This window comes from Lates calcarifer, linkage group LG8 (assembly GCF_001640805.2).
Source record: "Lates calcarifer isolate ASB-BC8 linkage group LG8, TLL_Latcal_v3, whole genome shotgun sequence".
In the NCBI taxonomy this organism is placed as follows: Eukaryota; Metazoa; Chordata; class Actinopteri; family Centropomidae; genus Lates; species Lates calcarifer.
The window spans coordinates 20,984,986-21,009,095 of NC_066840.1; the positions used below are offsets into that span (position 1 = coordinate 20,984,986).

General features: G+C 39.5%; 1 protein-coding gene across 1 annotated transcript in view; it reads left to right on the forward strand.

Moving 5' to 3' along the window:
- LOC108885197 (rap guanine nucleotide exchange factor 6) overlaps positions 1–23,677 on the forward strand; it is a 42,099-nt gene extending 18,422 nt beyond the window's left edge. Inside the window, exons 2-5 of the mRNA XM_018679429.2 lie at positions 8,823–8,893; positions 12,048–12,104; positions 21,132–21,215; positions 22,725–23,677. Coding sequence (XP_018534945.1) covers positions 8,823–8,893; positions 12,048–12,104; positions 21,132–21,215; positions 22,725–22,734 — 222 coding nt within the window. The 3' untranslated portion in view covers positions 22,735–23,677. The remainder of the gene's footprint in view (positions 1–8,822; positions 8,894–12,047; positions 12,105–21,131; positions 21,216–22,724) is intronic.
- Positions 23,678–24,110: the final 433 nt, after the last annotated feature.

Here is a 24,110-nt window from a genome sequence, read left to right on the forward strand (position 1 = left end):
CGACGTTTGGCCAGAACAGCCACAGATAGTGGCGTAACGTCACTCGTCGTTGTGTGACCTTGTTGTAGCCCACAAAGCCTCCACCTGCTCTCTTACACAGGCTAATGGATAAAAATACCCAGCAGATCTCACACTCTCTGTCAATAGAGATTCAAGGACAGCTGCTGGCCACCCTGTTAACATGGGGAATGTACAAACGAAGGCAAGGGGATACACACATGCACTCACACATATTAACACAAACAGAGACGTGCGCGCACAGTGGCACCCACTGGAGCATCATGCCGCTGCTCCCTGAGGTGTACGGTGAACGTCGCTATGCACATTTTGGAATAAACTGCCATCGCTGCTGTTTTGTCTGCTTCAGGGGGCGGTCCTTCTCAGTCCCACTTGGCACACTGACACAGACATGCTGCGGCGTTTGTGCTGAGCAGACAATATAATGCAATATATTGCCATTAGCAGATACTGCACTGTAGGCAACATGACCTCCCAACCTTCAACACTGGCTGTCCGACTCCCAGTGATCTGTTTACCTCATTACATGGCCACAGGCTGTTTACCTCCTCGCACAGCAGCTCTGTCCGCCTCATTATGCTCCAACACTCGCTTTAAGTTGTTATTCAGTCTCTGATGCAGACATATGCTGTTAGACAGCCAGGCATTGATGAGACTGACATTTCATTTCATGCAACCGCACATTTAAGTCCTGTGTGAAGTATCTAAAAAAAGCACAGAAGGATTTTTTTTAATGAAAATGACATTTTGCAGTTTTAGCTAATGAACCCCAGTAGTAATGATAGTATTTAGGTAACATCTTCAAATGTCTTGTTTTTTCCAACCAATACTCTACCTAATGATATTAAATTTACTAAGACAAAAGAAAAGCATAAAAAATTAGTCAATCAGTCAATTAAGTGATTAACAATCAACTATTTTGGTATCAGTGAATGCTTTATTTATTTAGTAAACATAATTGCTAAACTTTCTGTAGCTCCAGCTTTAATAATTCTAAATAATTGCTGTTATTGTCTTGTGTGATAGTAAACTGAATATCTTTGGATGTTGGTTTCAAACAATACAGGGTATTTGAAGGCACCTTGGGGCTATAAGATTGTAAGAAATTGTTTTTTTTCCCAATATTTTCTGAGCTTTTGTGGGCCATAACAGTTATTAAATTAATTGCCCGATTAACTGATGATCAAAACAGTGGTTAGTTGTGGCCCTAGTATCTTTTAAGACTGTTAGTATCCCAGCAGGACCCCAGGCGCACCATCTAAATAGTTGACCCAGATGGCTCCTCCACTTGGTATGCTATATGGTACCCTCCATAGGTTAGCGAGCTGTAGGGGGTGGGAGGCACATCTGAGATGGCCTCTTTAGGCCTTATGCGTGTCTGTCTGTGTGTGTGTGTGTGTGCGTCAGTTAATGGTGTGGACACCGAGACACTATCTAGCCAGTGTCATCTGAGGAATGCAAGCCTCACCCCGGCCTGACACACAAGACGACCCATACGCCGTCACGGTAACAAGATCCAGGAATACCAGCACATCTCTGAATGAGGGGTCGTTGGCACAGAGAGGAAAACCTGGAAAAGGTCACAACTTAAAAGGAATGCCGTGGATCATGATGTGGTGTGTGGCCTGCAAAAAAATGTTGAATGAATGAATGAACTGATTTATAAATATCTCAAAATGACAGGAGTCAACATTTTTTAAAATAGAATGATGTAAAAATGAAAAACATCTCAGGCATTCGTATCTCCTTTGCTGCTAGCCACTAAAAGAAAATAATGTGGAAAATGCAAACAGAAACTACCATCTGATTTCTTTTATCAGTGTTTCATTGCCCTAATGAGATATTTTTGCATACCATATTCTCGTTGTTCGATTCCAACCTAGGAGCAGCCACGCTAAAGTTCAGAGGGTGAAGGTATGGAGCGAAAAGCTCACCCCACAGTGACAAGTGAGCAATTGTTATAAAACTAGGTCGTCCTCGCTCCCAAGTCGCAGAGGATTAATTTGTGCTTTTCGCAGCTATTTTCTGAAACAGAACAACAACAAATCCTCCCTGCGCAAAGTGCCGTGATTAGAACGGCCATTCCTTCTCCGACTGCCAGGGATCAAGGTCGTAAGCATCTTAGACAGGGATGGTGTAATGAGCCGACTGGTAGAAAGATGCAGCCTCTTGCAAACGAGACACTGCAGCAGTACAGTACTGCAGTTTGAATGTGATTTTTAAATGCAATAGTTTTAATCACAAGTCGAGATTCGGCTGAGGTTTTACACACTTTGTCAGCACTTCGCTGTGCCACTGTCCTGCTCCCATTTAATTACAAACCAAAGAAAGTTCTGTAACTCAAAATGTCACTGATGACAGAGTGTGTCATGCTCTACAGTTTGTCAGAGTTGAACCAGATATGGTCCTCTGACCAGCACCGTGGATGGAAGGAATGATTACAATTTGCCAGATTTCACTATCTGCCAGTGAAAACTCATTCAGACAAGTTCTTTACGAGTTGCCTGGCAGTGCTGACAGAAGTACATATGCCTCTCAGTAGGCAGCCACACTGGTTTCTCTCTCTCACTTTGCCTTTCTCCGCTCCTGTCTCTCTTTCCCTTGGCTCAACAAGAATAGCAGTGTCCTCAGCTAGAGTTGGCAGGCAGACTCTGGTTTTAACACATACAGAGAGAAAAATGGTTCATGATGAGCATTTTTCACTGCGTTTACTTTCAGACTTTTTTATTGCAGCCCTAAATATATTGTATTAAGACCATGAGTCAAATGATTAATTATCTAGTCCAAGAAAGTATCCACCAAACAGCCAAAAATGAACCAAAACTTAATCAAATGTGTTTAAGTAAAAAACAGAGGAGTAACATTGTGAAATAATAATTATGATGGTGAGGAGGAATAATTTAATTCTGTCTTCCTAAGTTCTGACAAAAATGTAGTTTTCATGCCAAATAAAGAGTCATATTCATTAGAACTTGTGTAAACCTGCAGTTCTTCAGGGTAAAACCACAAGTATACTTCAGTACCTTAACCACCACCACAAAATGTAATATCAGGCTATGAGGGCCACAGAACGTACCAGAATATTCTTGTTTTTTGACCACAAAAAAATACGGTATATCATCATACCCGAAAAACCTTTAATATGCACAAGGGCAGACAAGAAGGTGAGGCAAAACTGATTTTCATCATTTCCTCTTTGTAATCTCAGCTCTCTGAAAAGCCTCCTTTGATATTAGATTTCTCAGGTGAAAGTAACATGCTTTGCAGAAACATGTATTTCAGATCACTTGGGTTTCCTCAGCAGTAGTTGGATAAGAGGTTGGCTTGCATGCACAAATGCAGATGGCTGGAGAAGCTAATAATGTCAACAGACGAGACAAGATCATTGATTTACTCTGCTGGGTGACTCGGTGAGGGCAGCACATCACTGAAACAGCAATCTGGTGCCTGGTTTTATGGTTTTATAACACTTAAATGGTCATTCCTACAAGATATAAAAACATAACATCACTGCCTGCAGTTGGCTACCTCAGTCCCTCGACTCTCATTAACAGATCATTCTTTGAGTTACTGCTCAATAAAATCACACCTATGCTCATTCTGGCCACAGAATTTCAGACATTTCAAATGAATTGTGTGTCTGTTTTGGGACAAGGGACACCGATAACAAATTTCAAACAATATTTGTAAGTGACACGTGCATTGTTAGACTCATGCATGTGTTGAAAATGTGACACAATGTGTCTGAACATCCATCAGATACTGAGGAGGCTGTGAGGGTCCCTCACCTCTCTACCTGAGGCTCTTTTGTTTGTCTTTCCCACAGTGTCCCATTGTTTTTGAAAGGTTGCAGCCCCTTTCTTTGATGTTTGTCTGTAGTGGCTGATAGATGCATGCAGAGGTCTGCTATCTGCACTCAGCCAGAGCCAAATGAATAAATGGATTGACCATTTGTGCCACAGTGAAAGGGCCCGACCAGAGAAAAGCTTCCCTATCTGGCAAGCAGACACTGTTGTGTTAAGAGATAAGAAAAGCAAAGGCGTTTTGTAACCTGGGTTTTGGATGACCCTGAGCTGTTGAATTAATTGAATCAAGAACTAAAATGACATTATTGACTACAGCAATGTTGAAATACAGGAATGCATCACTTTCATGGTTTGGACTGACATGTCAAGTAAGTTAACGTGTCAACTTGGGCTCTGGGTTTTTTATCACTAATTTCCATTTCCTGGATAAACAGGCATCAGAAACGATTAATTCTGTCAGAGGAAATTTCATCAGTCAATTGATGGAAAATGAATTGGCAATTATCGCATAATGGATTAATCATTTAAGTCTTTCAGAGACACTGGTTTCAACTTCTCAAATGTGACTATTTGCAGTTTTGCTTTGTTATCCATTGACTGTAAATGAAGTAATTTAGTTTGTCAGATAGAATGAGCAAAGTGGATATCGCTATCAATATTTCAATATAGGTTTAATAATTAATTGATTGATAAAGAAAATAGTACTTTTTAAAAAGATTTTAAATTTTAAGGGAAATTCTTTCTCCCCGTTCCACCATTCATGTTAACAACTTGCCGTATGTCATTCCCAGGCACTGATCTGGCTTCTTATAGTAATCTCTTTTCATGCTAAACTGTATTCGTTTTCACTGCAACCTTATGCCCTTTTGTTTTGTCCTGAGTCTCAATGAACACAATGTGGGAAAAAACATCACAACTTCCTTGACCTCCCTTTGCCCACTGAATGCTTTGCCACTCAGTGGGCTGGCAACAGGCCCGACACTGCACCCTCTCCCTCTGGGGCCTAACATAATGGGTGGAAAATGGAGGACGTAGTGGTCAGTGTGTGTGTGTATTCGGGCCCCAAACAGGGAAGACAAGGCCTGCTATTGTTTAATTTGTATTCTGGAAAGGAAATGCCTCCACTCGTTTGGCTGCATTGCATTGTTACCATCTGTCTTACAAATGAAGGTGTAAAGTGATGACATAGTGTGCTTCACCAAGGAAAGACATTTGATTTGACAGTATGTAACAAGTATGCAAGGAATGGCATGCATAGTTTTGTGCAACCAGCTTTGAAGTGACCCTGAGGTTTTATCAAGAACAGCATCTTGGTATGTTTTTCCTCTTGTGGGGGCCACCTGTGTTCCTGGAAGGATTAGTTTGGAAAAAGGAAGGGGGGAGGGATTAGATGGTGTTACTGGTATAGCCTAGGAGTTTTGAGCTGCCCCCCAAAAGCCCAGAAGCCAGCAGTTTTTAAAAAATGAACAAGCTTTGTCTTTATTCAGCAGCACACACAATGAGCAGAATTTTGGCTGGATGCAGCCTTCATCAGCATGTCCTAGTTTTCAGCTACCTACTACTCTTGGTCTAATCTCCTTCCTTCCTGCTTCTGTTCTATGAGAGGCTGTTGGTCCTGTTTTCAGCCAAAGATGGGAATGAACCTGAAGCACCTAAGTGGTGTTGAAAGCATAGATCAAACACTCTCTTCTTTTGATCTCGGCACTAAGAGGAAAAAGCTGAAAAATCAGCTGTTAGAATAATTCAAAGTCCATGCAAGTGCTTTTATATTGTTAATGTTAAATAGTTTGAAATAAAGCAATAGGAATAATGAAGGTTGTTCGGGATTTGATGCTCCTGTCCATGTTATAAAACTTTCATGTATCCTTTCTCTGTCTGTGCACTTTGTGGTGATTGTGTTTGGCTCCGTTTAAAAAGGAGACCAGCAAGAGCAAAAAGAAAGAAAGTCAGACCGGAAAATGTAGGGCCCAGGGAGTGGAAAAGATGGGGTCCTTTACATTCTTTCCATACAGTCAATCTGAAATATTTGAGACTGAAGCCACAATTGATGGTTTTGCATATTTCTCCCTGTGAGGCTGTGTTTGAGTGGTGCTGTTTGATTCACCGTGATGTCACTGTGGGATAGGGGGAGAAAGAAACCTACAACACTGCCACCTAGTGGTGCCTGTCTGTCTGGATTATTTAATACTCTGTGCCTCTGAAGTAATTGCCTCAACCCTTTACAGTCAGCACAGTCAGAAATGATTTGTGTCTTGAAGATCACTGAAAGCCACTCATACACTCTACCTGTTTTGTCCTTTTCTTGGTTTTTTATTTCAAATTCTGTGACCAAATTCCCAGTCAAATATATGAGAAATTGATATCTGGTATTATATTTTGTGTTTTTCAAATAGTTTGTTGTCTTGTGTCTGTACTGGACAGCACTGAGAGGCACACAGTATGGGAAGAAAGAGGAAGGGATGGCATGCAACAGAGGTAGTGGTTGATGACCTTTGTGATAATAGAATTAGTTACATAAGTGGGGAGTCAGTGGTCAGTGGGTTAGCAATGGATTTGTGAGAGAAGTTAGTTTACAACCATGGAACAATATCTTTTTTAATAACATTACTCTTTTACCTTGCCACACAAAAACACATCTTTCAAAAATCACCCATTTTATGAATAGCTTCTCGTGATTTTTCAGCTTAGTCTTATATGACAATAATTAAAGCCATTAATGTGTTTTGAATTGATTTGTAATGGGAAAGAGCTAGAGTACAAAAGGTGAATTATGAAAAATTGTGGTACCTACAAAAATATGTAGATAAGATAAAAATTATGTGGACATTTTAATTTGTATTTGCAGTTCAGCAGAAATTTGTCACTTTGCCAAGGCAGTAGTTTCTCAGTCCTCCAGTAGGTGGCAGTAGATGTCAGAACATTGCCTCTGTTAAATGACTGCTCCTGTTCATAGTGTTTTCACTGACCACAGACACTTTGAACATAAGGATTTGGTTAGTGAGGATATCACTGTGTGATGTAACAGGACCAGGCAGCCCTCAGGACAGTACAGTTCTTTCTCTGTGTCTGCTTCTTAAAGGCCAAACCCACATTTTAAAAATGTAAACGTTAAGACAGGATCTACACTTGTTTGTGTAGTTTCATAACAGTTTTGATATTAATTCATAGTCTGTAGTAATGTGTCAACACATTTGCTGACTGTGGTAATGTGTAACAGGTGGTGATGATGAATTACACTACTCCTTTTTTCAGCTGTTAGATTTGGTGTTTTCTCACTTTGTTGTTTATAAAGGGAACCTTTGAATTTAACCTTGACCTTGTAAATAGGCAGAACATTTCTTTGTGTCATACCTTTTTGTTGGCTTGTTAGAAGGTTGTTTATTTTGTTAATCCAAGGCTGTGAGTTTCATTCATCCTTTGTATGGTTGATTTGTATGAAAATGTAACAAATGATAATCACTTTGGTCAGACTATGGTTGGAGTTTGACTGGCACCCTGGCTTTAAGTCAAACCAGTAAAGTTTATGAATTGTGGTTATGAGAGGTGGTTTTCCATTGGAAAAAAACGCATTTGAACAAGAGGATTTCTTTGCTCTTGTGCATAGTATTTTCTCTTCTTTTGTCAAACCAGTTTAAACTTATCATAGAAAGGCCTTTACCACTGCAGAGACTCTGACACTTTTATCCTCTGCTCACACTGACATTTTGTGTCACCAAAACCAGCACAAACAAAGTCTCATTCAGATTTTGTGGTCAGCATTTCATAAAATTTGCAATAAGCTTATGATTGTCGCTCTCAGAAACACAACCCAAACACAGGGTGGCCATTCTGCGTGGTTTCATGTGTGTGATTTTGTGTCTGGCGAGGTCTTAACACAGAACCTCTGTTGTCCCTAAAACTCCGCTGTCGCCACATCTACCTCCAGTTGCCGCCGACAAAGGCATCCCAGTAGCTGCAACCAGCACCGCAACACACACAAACACACACACTGTCAGTGCCCCAGTGTGTACCAATAGACAGTGGAGTAGCTGTGCGGGCTGCCAGCTCTCAGAGAGGGCCACTTTGTTTCACCTCTGACTTGGACTCAGGCCAAACAATCTGAGAGTCGCTCACTGGGTCACTTGATGAAGTAATTGAATGGGGAGTTTATAGTTGTGCAATGTAGTTCCTTCATTTTTTTCACTGCGAGGTGCTTTATTGCTTTCAATTCCAATGTTCAGTCACACAAATCAAGGCCATTGTCCTTGTAAAATGTTTTCTGTTGTATGAGTAGCCGGTTTGTCCTCCAGAATGAATGATCAGTAGTTTAAGCGTCAGTGTGAATACATAATCATAAATTAGCTGTGTTTCAATGTGTTTTTGTAGATGCAGTGTTAAAACAGTGAGTTGATTAACCAATTGATTAATTGACTAAAATTAATCAATAATTATATTAGTTAGTTCACTGGTTTTCATGTTTCAGACTTGAGTATTTGCTGCTTTTTTATGTCATGTAAATTAGATGTCTTTGGGTTTTGTACTGTTAGTTGGACAAAAGAGATAATCTGGAGATGTAATTTTGGACTCTGGGAAACCGTACTGGGCTTTTTTCATTACAAGCTGATATTTGATATATTAAATGGTTAACCTTGAGGAGGAATAGTAACAGTTTTTTGCCCTCACATTGAAAGCAGAGTGGAAATTAATGATTGTATTAATCTGTCTTGATTAATTGATTAACTTTTTAGTTTATAATATGTCAGAAAATAGTGAAAAATGCCCAAAACTTGTTTAGTTTACACTGATATAAAACAAAGAAAGGCAACAACACACTCACTGGAGAAGCTGAGATCAGAAAACAATGCAATAATTAATCAATTATCAATATAGCTGCAGGTTAATTGACTACCTGAATAATCAACTTATCATCTCAGCCCTAATTTAAGACCTTTTTGTTTTGATGTTTCCTTTTGGACCTAAGCTCCTGTGTCTGTTGACACCTTTGCTTTTCTTCCTCAGGACCTGGAGATTGTCTACTCTTATCTCCATGGGATGGAGGCCTTGTCTAACCTGCGAGAGCACCAGCTGAGGTGAGTGTCTGCACACATTTACTGGTACTTAATTAACACACCTTAAAAGCTTGATATCACAATCACATGGATTGAATTTCAAATACAAATTAAAACACAGTGACAACTCCTCAGTGTCTGTTCCATAACAGTTATAGTCCGGGGTGGGAAATGAGACACTGAGCCACTAGCCAGCAGATGCTAGTAAAATTTGTGTGTTTTTTTTAATCGAACAGCCACTCCACCTTCTAACCACTTGTTGGATGGAATCATTTTGCTCTCTAAATAAAAAAAATTCCGGTTTGTTAGTACTTGTTGGGCTCATCACCTAGATAAGAAAGTGATAAGATCTGTTGGTTCGTGCATGTAGACATAAACATGTAATTTAACAACCTTCAGCTCTTCTGAAAGAGGAGTTTCATTTGGCTTTAAGCCAAAAACATTCAGAAATATCTGACCCCAGTTATATCAATGAGCTCACATTTTTCAAACTTGCTACCCTTTGATGTAATGCACTCACACCCTCAAAAAAAAACTCTCTCACTCTCATGAGTTGTTCACTGACAGGTACAAAGTTGTCTCACATTGACCTCTGAATTTCCCAGAATGTTGAAAGCAAGGTTTCTTTTCTTGTTAGTGGGTTGACATCAACAGGGAGGTTTTGTTCAGAGGAACCTGATGTTCAGAAAGTGGCATCTGCCCTTAGATCAAGGACTGTAAAGGGGAATTCCTCTGATTTTTACACATCGATATCTGTGTACAGGTCTTGGGAAGTATTACAGAAAATGTGGAACCAGTTGTATAAAGCTTTTTTTGGCTCTAGAGAGAACTGCCTAAAATCTGAGTTAAGTCTGGTTGCGTTTTTTGGCAGGTGCTCTTTGTATTGGCACCTTCACTGTGTCAAGAGACTGGCCAAGTAATTTGAAGACGTCACTTTGAACTTAAGGAAATTGTGATGGGAGCATAATCGATAATGAAAATAATTAGCTATAGCCCTATTTTCAGCTCTCACATTTTTCTCTGTTTCTGCTGGAATCGGTGTCCATTTCTGTCACCAGGCATCCAGTGGGGCAAATAAGAAAAATTGAAAGGGTTCCTATGAGACAATGTTGTATATTTAAATTGTTTCAGACTGAAAAGACAAGTGTATTTTTATATAAACTTGTCAAAACATCCAAACCTAAACTGATGTGAACATACTACACACATGATTTTTGCTTTTTGCTCTCCTGTCATCACATAAGCCTTCCAGTCTTTTCTGTCTGGCATAGACTTTCCAAACAGTGCATGTCAGATGTCTGTTCCCAGCATGCCTTGTGTGCATACATGTGGATTATACTCGCGAGGGAACAATGTAGCAGTACATGACCCACGAGCTGGAACATTCCTCTGTGAGTGACCCCTCAGAGGCCTCCCACCCTACAGTAACCCCTCTCCCTCTTCCCTGTTTGGATCCTGAGGAATGTCCCCGTGGTCCCACAGACCAACCCACCACTACTGCCAACTTTGGTTTTTGCAACTTAAAAAAAAAAAAAAAACAACTCCCAGCCAGCCAGACATTGCACTAACCATGGGATTATGTTATAGTTTCTCTTCTCTTCATTTCATCTGGGAGGAATGTGTTGTTTTTCTTCTGTGGTTCTTTTTCACAGCGACTTGTTTTTTAGAGCCAGGATTGTTTTTGGTCCTTGTGCAATGGGGCTACAACACGACGGCCGCCCCCAGCTATTTTTGAAGCCTTTTGTGTTTTGATCAGCTACTGTTTACTATAGTTGCCTGCTTGTAACATTGAGGCGCTCTTGTCTTCTCTGGAGGCATCTTGGGAAAGTCTTATATGGATGACTTTTTCACACTTTATGTGGAGGGGAAAGAGTTTGATTACAAAATTAAAGAGCTACCATCTGAAAGTCTGTGACCTATTATTTATCCCTATGAAAGGAAGTGTGAAAAAAAATCCAACAAAGGAGACATTGCTTCTAATTCAGTGGTACTTGAAAATAAAAGCACTTTCACAGTATTTTAAAAAATATGTCATTCTTAAACTGAGAAAAACAGAACAACATTTCACTAATGAGAGTAGTGGGAGCATAAAGTTTATGTGTGCCTATTATAGGAAGAAAAACAAATGGACAGAGTTTGCTCAATAAGTTGTTTAAACCCTTACTCTGAAAATATGTATCTGACCTTAATAATGTTTTGGGAGCAGAGGCATAAGTAGTCCTGTGACTGTAAGGTTAATTGTTTAAATCCCAAAACATAACTAAAAATCTCTGCAAGGCACTAAACCATCAACTGCTATTCTGGAGCTGCCCTGCGTCCAAATATACAGGACTTAAATTGGTCTGGATGCATTCCAGCTGACATGGGTGCAACTATGAGTGTGTAGCAGCAAATTAGATTGAGCTGTGTAACACTAGTACAGCTGATTATTCAACTGTGAAATTAAACTGTGTAATGGTAAATTATTTGTTTGTTATTTGAGTGTTAAATGGAGCCAAAGCGTAAAAAGTTGTTTGGTGATCCAACCATTTCATATGTTTAGTTTTCCCATAAAAATCATTGAAATATTTTTAGTTTAATTTTAAAGAAAGATATGGAAAAAAACACACACAAATGTATCCAAAACTTTAGAAGTGAATGTCAAATTGTGGTGTAAAAAAAATGCATTATAGCAGAGGCAGAGCAACTGACTTCCCCACTGGCAGTAGCCTCAATAGACCATAATAAAAAGTGACACAAGACTCTCATGCTCTTGTTCTTAATGCAGTGTCACCATTGTTCTTTCCATCAACACACAGAATACAACCTGGAACTGGATAACACTTCCATTTAGCCTTTTATGTGACCATACAGTACTTCTACCTTTTAGTTATCAGCAGCAAATTCAGTATGTTTCACTGACAGTAGCCTAAAGTCATTCTGAGGAATGTAGAAACATCATTAGTTGTGTGTTTGCCAAAAAATAAATGATAATGTTTCATCTTAAAGCTAATTTCATTGGAGGGTGAATATTTGCTTTGACTGGATTCAGAGCTTTATTAGAGCTAGATTTTGATGTATTCTTTTCATTTTCTGTCTGTTTTGTAACAATATTAACCTGAATTAAATTAAAGTTATTTCCTCTCGTTGTTTTCTGACTGCCACTCTCCCCTCCCTCTCCTCTCTGTCCCTGCAGGATAATGTGTGAGACGGTGCGTTATGAGAGACATGAGGCCAACGAAGTGCTATACTAGTAAGTACTGCAGTGTCTGGTTCTGTGTGGGTGTGGATGCTTGTGTGTAAATGGTTATTGATGATACTTGGTCAAATACTTACATCTCTACCAGCATAAGAAAACATAAAGAAAACTGGGGGCAGCCAATGTAACAATATTTCAATTCAGTTTGATCAAAACACACTCTGCACCGGGCTATTGCTCAGTTATTCATGAGCTGAGGTGTGTCAGCTCCACACAGACCTGGGTGACTTAAATGAAAACAAATGTCCATAAAGCTCAGAGTCAGTCAGAGGATGCCTTTATGGAGGTATGTTTCAATGTCACACAAACCCACTCTACAGCAGAAACAGATTTTTCCAGCCTAATTTTAGCTTGATTCAGTAGGTTACTCTGTATTGAATTGACATAGAAGTAACTGCAGCTATAATGGCTCCGGAAAGCTTTTCCTTCAATGGGGGAAAGCTAACCAGTCGCAAGTGGTAATGCTCATATGCTTCCTCATTTGAGCTATGTGTTGTGGAGGGTTAAGATGATCGGAAAGCTGTATTGACAGTTTCCAGACAGCTTCTGAGTGCGTTTTGGATCTGTCTGCCACAACTGCGTTAAGCAGAAAACACACACAGTGTTTGACCGCTGTCACATGTTGACGTCTTCCAAACACCCATGGTGAGAATTAAGACAGTTAATTAACTCTAGCAGCGTCTCAAGGGGCTAGGGAGGGTGCATTGTCCCTTCTCTGCCTCCTGATCCCCTGTGTGTGTGTGTGTGTGTGTGTGTGTGTGTGTGTGTGTGTGTGTGTGTGTGTGTTGGGGGATGATGTGGAAGAGTCAACACCTCATTAGAAGACCACTTGGCGGTGTGGGAGCTGATTAAACAATAGGAATGCAGATTAAGTCGTGGTCGCATAATAGACTCCAGTTTCAGCAAGATTCCCTTAGGCCCCTCACTGCACACAGACACACACACACACACACACACACACATAAATATATATATATATATATATATATATATATATATATATATATATATATATATATATATATATGTTTACGTGTGTGTGTGTGTGTAGTCTAGTCTAGTGTAGTCTGCATTATTTGATGCTCTAGTGGTAGTGGTAGTGCCTATTCAAAATGTGTTGGGCATAGAGCATGACAGGTACGGAGACCCTCTGGGGTCAGCAGGGGAAAAAAAATCCCTCTGTAAATGTGTAGGCTCTGGGTTTAGCACCCTATGCACCCAGTTCATTAGCTACACTATAGAGATTCATAGTTCATGCCCTTAGATATGTAAACTTTGTTTATTTTGTCAGACAAGTTTGCAGTCATAAAAAGTGAGATAACCATCTCAGTACAGCAGTGCAGGAATAACTGATGATCGGTGATCACATGGAGCAGCAGGCTCACTGAATGGACATTTAACCAGCTGACACTCAAGGCTGTATGTCCCACTTTACTAGATGTCAGCTGTGATGCACACTTTTAGCATTTTCTGACAGAAAGAGGACAAAGGAGAAGAGATTGAACAACTTTCCTACTCAGTGTTGACAGACAGATATCTTTATGAAAATAAGAAAACACTTATAGACAAACTTTAGTTTTGCTTGTATGCAGTGTTTTCAGATTTAGCTGGCTTGGTGTGGAGCAGGAGTGCCTGTTTGCTTAGTTTAACCCTGTACAGAAACACAGCAGGTTATTTTCTTTTTGGTTTATTGGTTCATTTAATTTTGCACGAGTGTGTAGGTTTGACTTTTTTTTGTTTGTGTGTCTTGGCACAACTGTTTGTATGTATTAGTGAATATCTATATAAGCATTTGCGTGATTGCATGTATTAACCAATAAAGGTCGATCAGGGCTCTCCCTGATTAGAGCTGGGTGTTAAACATCAGCAGATCAGATCGAGTTTCCTCCGCTGCAGGATCTTAATCAGTCTTCTCTTCTGAAAATACAAGCTTCTAACAGCCTGTCTTCATTCCCTCGTCTGTTTAACAGCAATAATCTGCTGGAGAATGAGGGCTTTAAAAGTCAATGGGGGAGTTTAATGTGATAGTATCTCAATTAAGTTGTAAAAATTGTATGGCTCGTACATTGAGGCATTTCTCAGATGGTTGTAAAGAGAGTTCATTTGCTTAAAGGAAAGAGCCACCTTCAAACTATATTTTTAGCGAAACTATCATGAATTTAAGTCTCATGCAACCAAAGAGTAAGAGCTACTTTCTAGAATTGCCATTTTACAACATGCAAATGGAGAGCATTCACAAAGTTTAACTTTACATTTTAAATGTAAATATACATTTGCATTCACAGGGAATGTTCTTTGCCATAGTACAACTACCGCATCTGATCGTTCTGCTGAGGTGAATTGTGGGATGTACTTCATCATGGAATTAAGGGAGTATTACTAAAAGAATGAGGGAGGCTATTACTAGTGGTGGGCAGGATGAATGACATTTTCTATTTGCATATATGCATGTATTATATATCACAAGCAATATACTGTATGTTGGATATAGTAAATTTCAGGAGGTTCTGTTAGAGAGATAAAATAATCAGAAGGCACGGGCTGTCACTGACAACCTCAGAAACTGTGATACCTCATATCACTACACAACAAACTAATGTTGAGACCCCATAGGGTGTTGTGGAAGTACTTAGCATCAGACCCTCACAACTCAGCTGGAACCACTTACTAATAATCAGTTATCAATATAGTTGTCACTTAACTTTCTGTCAATCAACTAACCATTCCAGCTGTAGTTTTTTTTGTTTGTTTGTTTTTTTAAAATGTTGAATTAGCTAAAAAGATTCTTTCTCTCAACTCCAAAGGCCTGGAAATGATTTATTGCTTAGCTGTAGATATTACTGCCCTTGTTTCATATAAATTGGAGCAAAATTTCACTGTTTGGCAGCCATGTCTCTTCTGGGCCTTCCTCCTCTCTTAAATCATGCAAGCACATGATTTTAGCAAGGAAGATATCCAGAAGAACATTTCACATAGAACTAAACCCTGGCTACGTATGCATGTTTTTCTTTTTCCGCGAACACCCATAATGCTGGATAAAACCACTCAGATTCATTCAAATGGCCTAGTTAATGACCCACACACTCACAGCCTCACTCTGACTATCCCTGACAGTTGGCAGTCCTGGAGTAATGATAGGAGGATAATAGTTTAAAAAAAAAAGTACTAATTTCTCCTGCCTGGGGCTCGATATTGCTAGAGTGCAAATGCTACATACATGCACACACACACACACACACACACACACACACACACATACACACACACACACACACACACACAGTCACACTCAGTATCTCCTGAAAACATCCCATACTGTGAGAGCCTGAACCTCTCAGGATTTACCATCCAGAGATTATGGTGCTAAAGCCCTCCTGAGATGGAGGCTGACCTGGCACATTTTACAGTGGCTGGTGAAGAGGGTTAGTATCTTCTAGTTGGCCTTTAACCTCTTCCATGTCAGCCCTTTCAATGCAACCCTAGACCCTTGACCCATACTGGTTTGTGTGGTCCAACTGAAAAACTCAGCAACTACAGATTTGCAATTCAGTGGTTTTTGCTTTCTGTTGGAGTGGTACAGTCAGCTTGTTTGGCAGTCAGATTTTTTTTTTATAGAACTTTGACAAACCATGGGCTGTGGACTCAATTATGTAAGTAATCAATTCAATAAGAGCTGAAATGGCAGTATCACAATTTTGTTAATAGACTGGCCTTGAAATTGTTTTTTCAAGCAAAAATGCCACACATTCAGTGGTTTCACTGATTACAAAAATTACAGTCCTCCAATGATAGCAAATGGAATATATTTGTGTTTTGGACTGTTGGTGAGACATGACTTGAAATGTGAATGTTACCATAGGTTCTGGAAAGTTGATATTGAAAATAATTGTTAGTTACAGTCCCTCATATAATGCAATCCATTTTTTATTACCTATATTTCATTTTTACTATAATGAATATAAAAATCAGGCCACATTTGGGACTGTGTCAGTGTCTGTCAGCTGAAGTGTTTTGAATTACATTGCATTTCATAAAAAAAACTATCAGCCAGTTGCATAATGTCTGTTATCTGTTTCAGTGGAAACATTCACTGTAGCTGAGTGAAGTTGCCCTTAAATAAAATGTACCTTCTACACACGTCTGATTTTGCCACCCTGTGTGACTGTCATGCTGAAATCTGATTGTACTGTCACAGTCAGGAGCTATACATATTGACTGAGGTAATTAAAAGAGGAAGAAGTAGAATTTGTCTGTTGGCACTGGGATGCATCGGTCCAAGTCAAAACAGCTGACAACTTGGCGGCAGTGTCAAATAATCACCAGAACCAGTCGATTAAACTGTTACCATGGGAGAAAAAACAGAAACCTTTACCTTAACCCTTACCTTACCTCTTAAATCAGTTGCACTTCACCTAATAGTCATTTCATTTTTGAAGATATAGAAAAAAGTGTTGATGATAATGTATCATGACAATACTAAAGAAGTGCAGAACAGTTTGCAGACTGTGATATTTTAACCCCTGGCTGAGCTTCAGAGTGACTAACGCTCCAGTGCAGCTGTTGGAAAGTTGTCCCCCTCGTGCAGCTCCTGTTCCCTCTGACACTATGAATCTGCTGGCCTTCAGACACAGCGTCACAGCAGGGTAGACCAGGAAACTGATGGGTGATAGAACTAAAAAAAACTCATCACATCCCAATGACCAGTTGGCTTTATACATTCTAGTGCAGACTGCACAGTACAGTATGTATGGCACTGACAAGGAGACACTAGTGTCTTGATAAGTATCTGCTTATTAAATTAAAAAAGTGTCATTTATATTTGAGACAACAGACAACAATCCTAATACTTTGGTGCTGTGCAAACTCCCAAGTATACAGGTAAGGATGTTAATCGTACACATTTAAGAGCAGACTCTCAGTCCTCTCCCACCCCCCACCCCCACACCCTTAACTTTTTAAAGTTTTGTTTGTTGGACAGTTGAAAATGTGGTACGAACACTTGATTTCATAATGTCACCCACACCATTGTGTTGCTGAGTCTCTTGAGGATTTCATGATGAAAACATCATAACAATATCAACTTAAAATGGTCATACGTCTACTGGGAATGTGCTTTTCAGTAGACACACCTCTTTTGTTTCGTAACTCCTGACATCCCACCATCCTGTTGGTCCAGCATTTTAAACCTTGTGTTTTGTTGACATTGGCCTTACTCGCTCATTGTTAGTTGGACCACAGACTCCACTGCTGTGTGAGCAAAATAACAGTAACTACAAAATCAACCAATTTTTTTTCTTTTCTTGTGACCTTATTAAAACCCGTAATTTAGAAAGGTATTGAAGTCGGTCCTTCCTTTGCCACAGATGGTGGTAAAAAAAAAAAACAAACAAACAAACAAAAAAACAGAAATGATCATAAAACACAGTTTCTCATTCTCAAAAGGGGCATTCATTGAATTACCTCCACCAAGCAGGTTATGTTTTCTCCCATGTTTGTTTGTTTGTTTATTTTTCACCAAACTTGTTGGAGGGATGGGTCATGGGCCAGGGAAGAACCCATTAAATTTTGTTGCAGATCAGGTTAAATTGACGGCAGATCCAGATCCAATTTTTCAATTTATTTGACATAAGAGCTAGACAGACATGTAGGATTGTTTGGCCTTGGCGGAGGTATGCGCTCCACTTGAGTGCCATTCATTCTTGAATAAAACTCTTCATTTGAACCTCATCTCACCAAAGTCTTGAAGCAATAATCACTCATTCCTGGTCGTTTTATTCCCCTCCACCGCACTCGTATAACCTGATTCCTCACTATTAAAGGCTTCCTGGTGGGGGGTTTTGGTGGATGATGCTTAGTATTTGATGATCGCTTCTATTACGCGTGACCCAGTTCAGTCAAGCTGTCGCGGCGCATAAGAGTCTCCTATCTCCTACTTTTTTGGTGTTGTATCTTCTCTTCCTCTTTCTTCTCCTCCTCAGCCATGCAAGTTTCTACTCTCACTCTGTGCATCAGCGTGCCAGCAATTAATAATTGAGCATTTCATTCGTGTCGTCTCCAAATGCAAAGAAGAGTCATTAAAGGATGGAACGAGTCTGGAGGGAGGCGGATGAAGATCAGTAGAGGGAAAAGGAAAAGGGATGCTGTTGGAGGGAGCGAGGGAGATTTTGTTGTGTGTCAGTAGGGTGTGCTGTCTACAGCCTCATTAGTTCTGCAAGGAAAATGTGGAGAGGAGGAGGAAGGAGGCGAGACTTTGTTCTCTGTGATTTAAAAAAAAAAAAAAAAAACTCAGCACAGTGATGCTGGGTGTGAATATATGTGTCTGTGTGGGGGTGGGTGCATAATAAGTGCACCCATCCTTTACCTTTCTGTAAGCAAAACCCAGTCCCACCCTGCTGATGTCTGGCTGGCCATTGATTTTCTCTTTCTTTCCCCCTCTGGTTTCAATTAAGAAGTCTCACTCAGGCCGGGTGAAAATGTTCTGCGATAATCACACAAGCTGCTGCCTTATTAACACCAAAACACCTTGAGGTACAAGACTCGATTTCAGCTCAATCAGCAGACATTCATCTTCTGTGTTGAGGTGATATTTCAAAGCTCTGACTGATAAACAGACATTCGAATTGCCAGTTAAGCTGATGCTGTGCATTCATAGTGAGGATATTTATAGGTTTTGCATTTTCTGAAGCATAAGTTTAATACTTGAATTGCAGATTTAGATTTCTCATTTGTTTAGACATTCCAAAATGTTATCACTGCTCCTCATAAGGTATATTTCAACATTGAAGTTACATGTGAATGCACTTATTCACTTTTCTTGCAGAGAGTAAAATGAGAAAACTGACACCACTTTCATGTCTATATAGTAAGTATCAAGCTATAGCCAGCAGCTGGTTAGCTTAGCATAGTAAAATTTCATATAGATTGAGCAAACAAGACACATGGTGGTAAGCTTTGGCAGTGCCAGGCTGGCTGTTTCTTCCTTTTTCCAGTCATAACTTAACTAAACTAAGCTAAGCTGAATTAAGAAGTAAGCTAAGCTAAGATAAGCTGAAATAAACAATAATGGCATCAAACTGAGACATTTAATCATGATATCTAGCAAAATAATCATAATTGTTGCAGTCAAACTGCAGCTTCGGTTGTTGACAATCACCAGACTAAAATGAAAGCAGCAAGCCTATTTTTGTCCACCGCTGCCGAAACTGTACCGTTCATGCCAACTTCCCAGCACTGGAGAAAGATGGTATCAACGTTACGTGTCATGAGGATACTTCCTTATCTGGATTTTTTAACTTCCTTTTTACTGTCTGAGGGCTGTTAGGCGACACGTTTGATCAACAAGGAAAAAAAAACCACACAATTAAATATACATTTTCTGTTGACTGTTGAATTTTCCTGAGAACACATACAGTTATTGTGTTCAACCCCAGTAAAATCTATTCACAAGTACAAGGAATCTATTTGTCAAAATCCAGGTCAGAATGAGACACAGTAGCTAAAATTCTACTACAAACTATGTTGGTATAACAACAGTGTCCTCTGTGATATTTGAACTGACCTGCACAGCGAACACATATGTTATGTTTGTCCTTTGAGCTCTCAGATGGGTCGTATATAAATGAAAGCAAGCATTTTATCTGTCTCTATAGCATTTGTTTACATTCAGAGTAGATTAACATACAGCTTCTTTGCTAATCCTGCATGTACTAAGTGCAGAAGATTCGATGTATCTCAGCCTGGTGAGATTATCTTTTTGCAATCCCTCTGGTAGCCATGAAGGCCCAAGGATAAGTGAGATGAGCAAGGAAACAAAATTCATGCATTCTGAAAAACTATGTTATCCTCTAAAAATTACCAGCGCATTTTATTAACACTGACAATCCAGATTTAATATCTGAATTCTTTTATATATGTAGTAAGTTGTTTATCTAAAGACAAATTTCCCCCTGTAACTTCTTTGATGTTCCTTAAGAAGGCCTGTAGTTCACTGTTAATGCCATGTAATTATTAAAACCTGAAAAAAGTGTCTGTAATTAATTTGGCATAAGAAATGCCTGTGAAATGCGGTAGCTATGTGTGTGTGTGTGTGTGTGTGTGTGTGTGTACACGTGTACTTGTGTGTGTTTGTTTACCAGTCATATCGTACAGACTTGACAGCCAGCTGCATCATCCAGGGGTCAGTCTGAGTTTACTTTGTCTGCGATGCCCAATTTCCTCGTCTGTGTGTTTCAGCAGGGCCATGGGTGTGGGTGGATGAGAGATGATTCCTCAGTTCATTCATAGTTCTCTCTCTCTCTCTCTTTAACTCTCTCTACACTCTCTCTTTTTCATGTTTTTTTTCTGTTGCTTTCTCTTTTTTTAACTCTGTATTTGGCAGAGTGAGTAGTCTAACATAGCTGATGTGTTTAGTCACAGCCTCATCACTTAAACATGCAGCAAATGAGAAAGCAAAATTATTAACAACAGAGTGTAGGGCTGCCACAAAAGTAGATTTTTTATATTGATTAATCTGTTGAGGAATTTCTCAGATTAATAGATGAATCACTACATCCATTGAATTTTCAGAAGATAGTAAAAATTGTACATCACATTTTCCCAGAGCCCAACTAAATGCCAGTGTTGTACTTTCCACATTTGACTAAGGGAGGGTTTTGGTCCACTCATGATCGAGTGATCATATGGTGGAAGTTAGGCTAGTTTAATTAGCTCAAGATGAATAATAACCCCATAGGGGCATTCAAGTCAGTAGTGTGGTATATTTTGGTAGCCACCTTAAATTAAGTATGTGAAGTACAGTTTTATAATTTTGGTAAAGGGCAAATTTACAATCTTGTCAGTGCACTAGATTTATTTCTAAGTTAAGTTGAGTTGAATGTCCCATACAAGCCGATATGCTGCCAATCATACCCTATTCACTGTGCAGAATCATTATATTTTGATCACCTTAGAATTTCACACTCATTGTATTCTGTGCCAGTTTGTACTAATGTTTCTAAATGTCTCTCCTGTTCTCTCCTTCAGCCCTGATGACATTGGAAGCTGTTGGTACATCCTGTTGTCCGGCTCCGTCTTCATCAAGGAGTCCATGTTCTTGCCCAGAAGCAGGTAGGACCATCGTCTGGTCATTTCCGGGCTGGGTGCTGTTTAATGGCTCGGTCTTGGCACTGACATATGAGCAGCTTTCTCTCTTCAAACACTATTTAGAACAGTCACAGAGGGAGATAAAAAAGCTAATCCTGGACTTCAAAAAAGAGCCAACTTTAATTTATTCCATCTCGAAAAAGTTTGTTTCCCTTCTTATCAGCTTGCTCTTATCCAGAGAAGTAGACAGGAGTGAATGTTGTGTGCAGAGTGGCTAGTAAAGGTTACAAAGGACACACATGCTTGTTGGATTTCTAAAAAGGAAAAGTTTTAACGTGGTCATTGCTTTTTCTATCACAAAAATTGGTTTTATTTATGATTTCACTGAAGAGAATCACTCAGGAGAAAGTGGCCACTCCTGCCAACTGCTCCAGCCACTGGACAAAATGTGAATGGTTTGACTTTGAATGTTTTTTATTGTTACACATGACTTCAGTTTGCCCTGTTTGTATGTATAGTCCAAAAATCCCAGTGCTTCCCAACACACAATTTAGGTACTTCCCTTAGCTAAGAGAAGGATGCTGGAGTGGTGCCTTGCATTTTATTGCTAGGCACCAGAGATGGCATCATATCTGTTCTGCAATTCTAAAGAAACGAAAACATTCATGGTCATTCAGGGTATTTCCATCCTGCTGAAAAGTCCCAAATACATTGACATAAAGGATACATAAAATTCTAGATAAATAAATACATGACCGAAATTCATTCTATCTGAGAAATGCCACAAATGAAAAAAAAACAAAAAACCCAGGCATAATCCCACATACCTGCAGTTTTAGACAAACAAAGCACTCACAGGGACTAACTTACATAAATGCTTTCTTTGCCTCTTTAATATCATAAACAGAGTCACAAAATGCTCCACACTGGCCAACACGGTCTCAACAGTACACTCAAGAATTCCACAAGCTTCTCTGCAGCCTACAGCATACAGGCCTCTACAAACGTCTTTCCTGATCAGCAGTCTGAAATTAAATAATCCTAACAAATCATAACAAAAATTCTATAAATAGAGCAAAGAAAATGTGCACCTTCCTGGGAAAAAAGTTCACAACAAAAAGAGGAATTGAAATAAGTGGAAACACAACAATCTGTTCAACTACATAACTCGTTCAAATTCTACATTAGAACATCTTTACTTCCACAGAAATATGTTAGAAACACTTCAGGAAGAGTGAGAAAACCTGTACCCTTCAAAATAAAAGTCTCCACATAAGATTTTACAGAAATTGTTGATACTTTAATTAGGGTCGTCCTGTTAGCATAAGCAGTATATAAACACTGAATATGTGGTGCAGAGTAGAAAGCTTTGAGCAGCTGCTAGCTACTTTGATTGTAAGAGTGCGTTCAGTATTGAATGGGGAAATATAACAAATCTTATTTTGTCACCTGCTCAGCTTAGTTCACAGTGTTTGAATTCACACTGAATATTTCACGATTTACATATAATTCAATCCACTTTTTTCTGACAAGGTATATTTGACTCTTTGAAGAAAGAAGAGGGATAGAGAGAGAGTTTGTCATCAGGACGTGGATAATAATTATCTACAACAACACCAACAAACGACTTAAGATTCATGTTCCCTTTTCCAGCTCACAGCACTGATCACCACCTCTGAAGCCAAGTCCCAAATGTTAAAAAGCTGTGATTTCACAAGTGGATCTGTTACATGAACCGTTGCTGTGGGCGTCTTGAAAACAATGATCTTTTCATCCATTAGGCTTGCATAATACTCCTACAGCCATAAAGAGCTCAGGGCCATCACTTTGGCCTGTGGAGCGGAGTTGTGCCGGCAGTACAGTGGGGGTCGGCAGCGGTCATTGTCTGGATTCACATGAACGTGGGAGGCATTTAAAACGGAAGGCTTGATCGGAAATGTGCCAAAAGGCTGCTCCCCTCTTAAAAATGACCTTTTCAGTTTTGCCAAGGTGAAAGTGTGTGTGGGATGCCGGAGGGGGATTTGCAGGTATTGGCAGATTAAAGTTAATGCCGGACTGCAGTCGCAGGGGGAGGAGAGGACTGTGAAAATGTTTACTAAGCATATGTTGCAAAGAAACCTGTGTAGGGATCCACTTCACTGCATGAGACTGTATGGGGTTGATAATTAGCTCACTTTGTTTTAGAGTGCTGCCAACTGCATTGCACAAGACTGTTCTGTTTCTGTCAACTGCACAAAATTATACATTTGATGCACAAACTGCACATTGAGCATTTTCAATTAAAATCACTTAAAGTGCGCAAGTATTTCTCTTGGTGATATTGTTGAGGATCATATGAACAGTTAGATCAACAAACACAGGCTGACACCAACTGCACAGGGACCTTATATCATACTGCACAGATTCACACATGCTCAATACTCAATACTTTCACAAAAACATAAAAACATACCTACATTCTGACTCAGTCCTCACCAGGAATACAACACCGTCTGTTGTTGACATGCTTAAAATTACGTATTTTTTACATTGCTTTGACAACAGCCTCTTGTGGTAATGACTGTTGTTGTTGATGCTTTGTTATTATGCCTCCATAAAAGCCATGGAACAAAAGGACACTATACAAGAACTTGATGATACAACCTAAATATTACATCACACTGACACATTTACCTGGATAACAACATATGTAAGGATAAGTATTTATAATCAGTTTAAATATAGTATGCGGTTCAGAGAATTGATGTATTGAAAAAGAGCAAATGAGCAAATTTAGATTCAGAATGTCTCTGATTTTATAATGTCTGGTTTTTGTTAGCTCCCTATTATAGTCTTAGCCTCCACCTCAGTCCTTGGTGTGTGCCTGCAGCATGAAAAATATGATTTTTTGGGGGGGAATGAGGCAAGATATATTTCCCC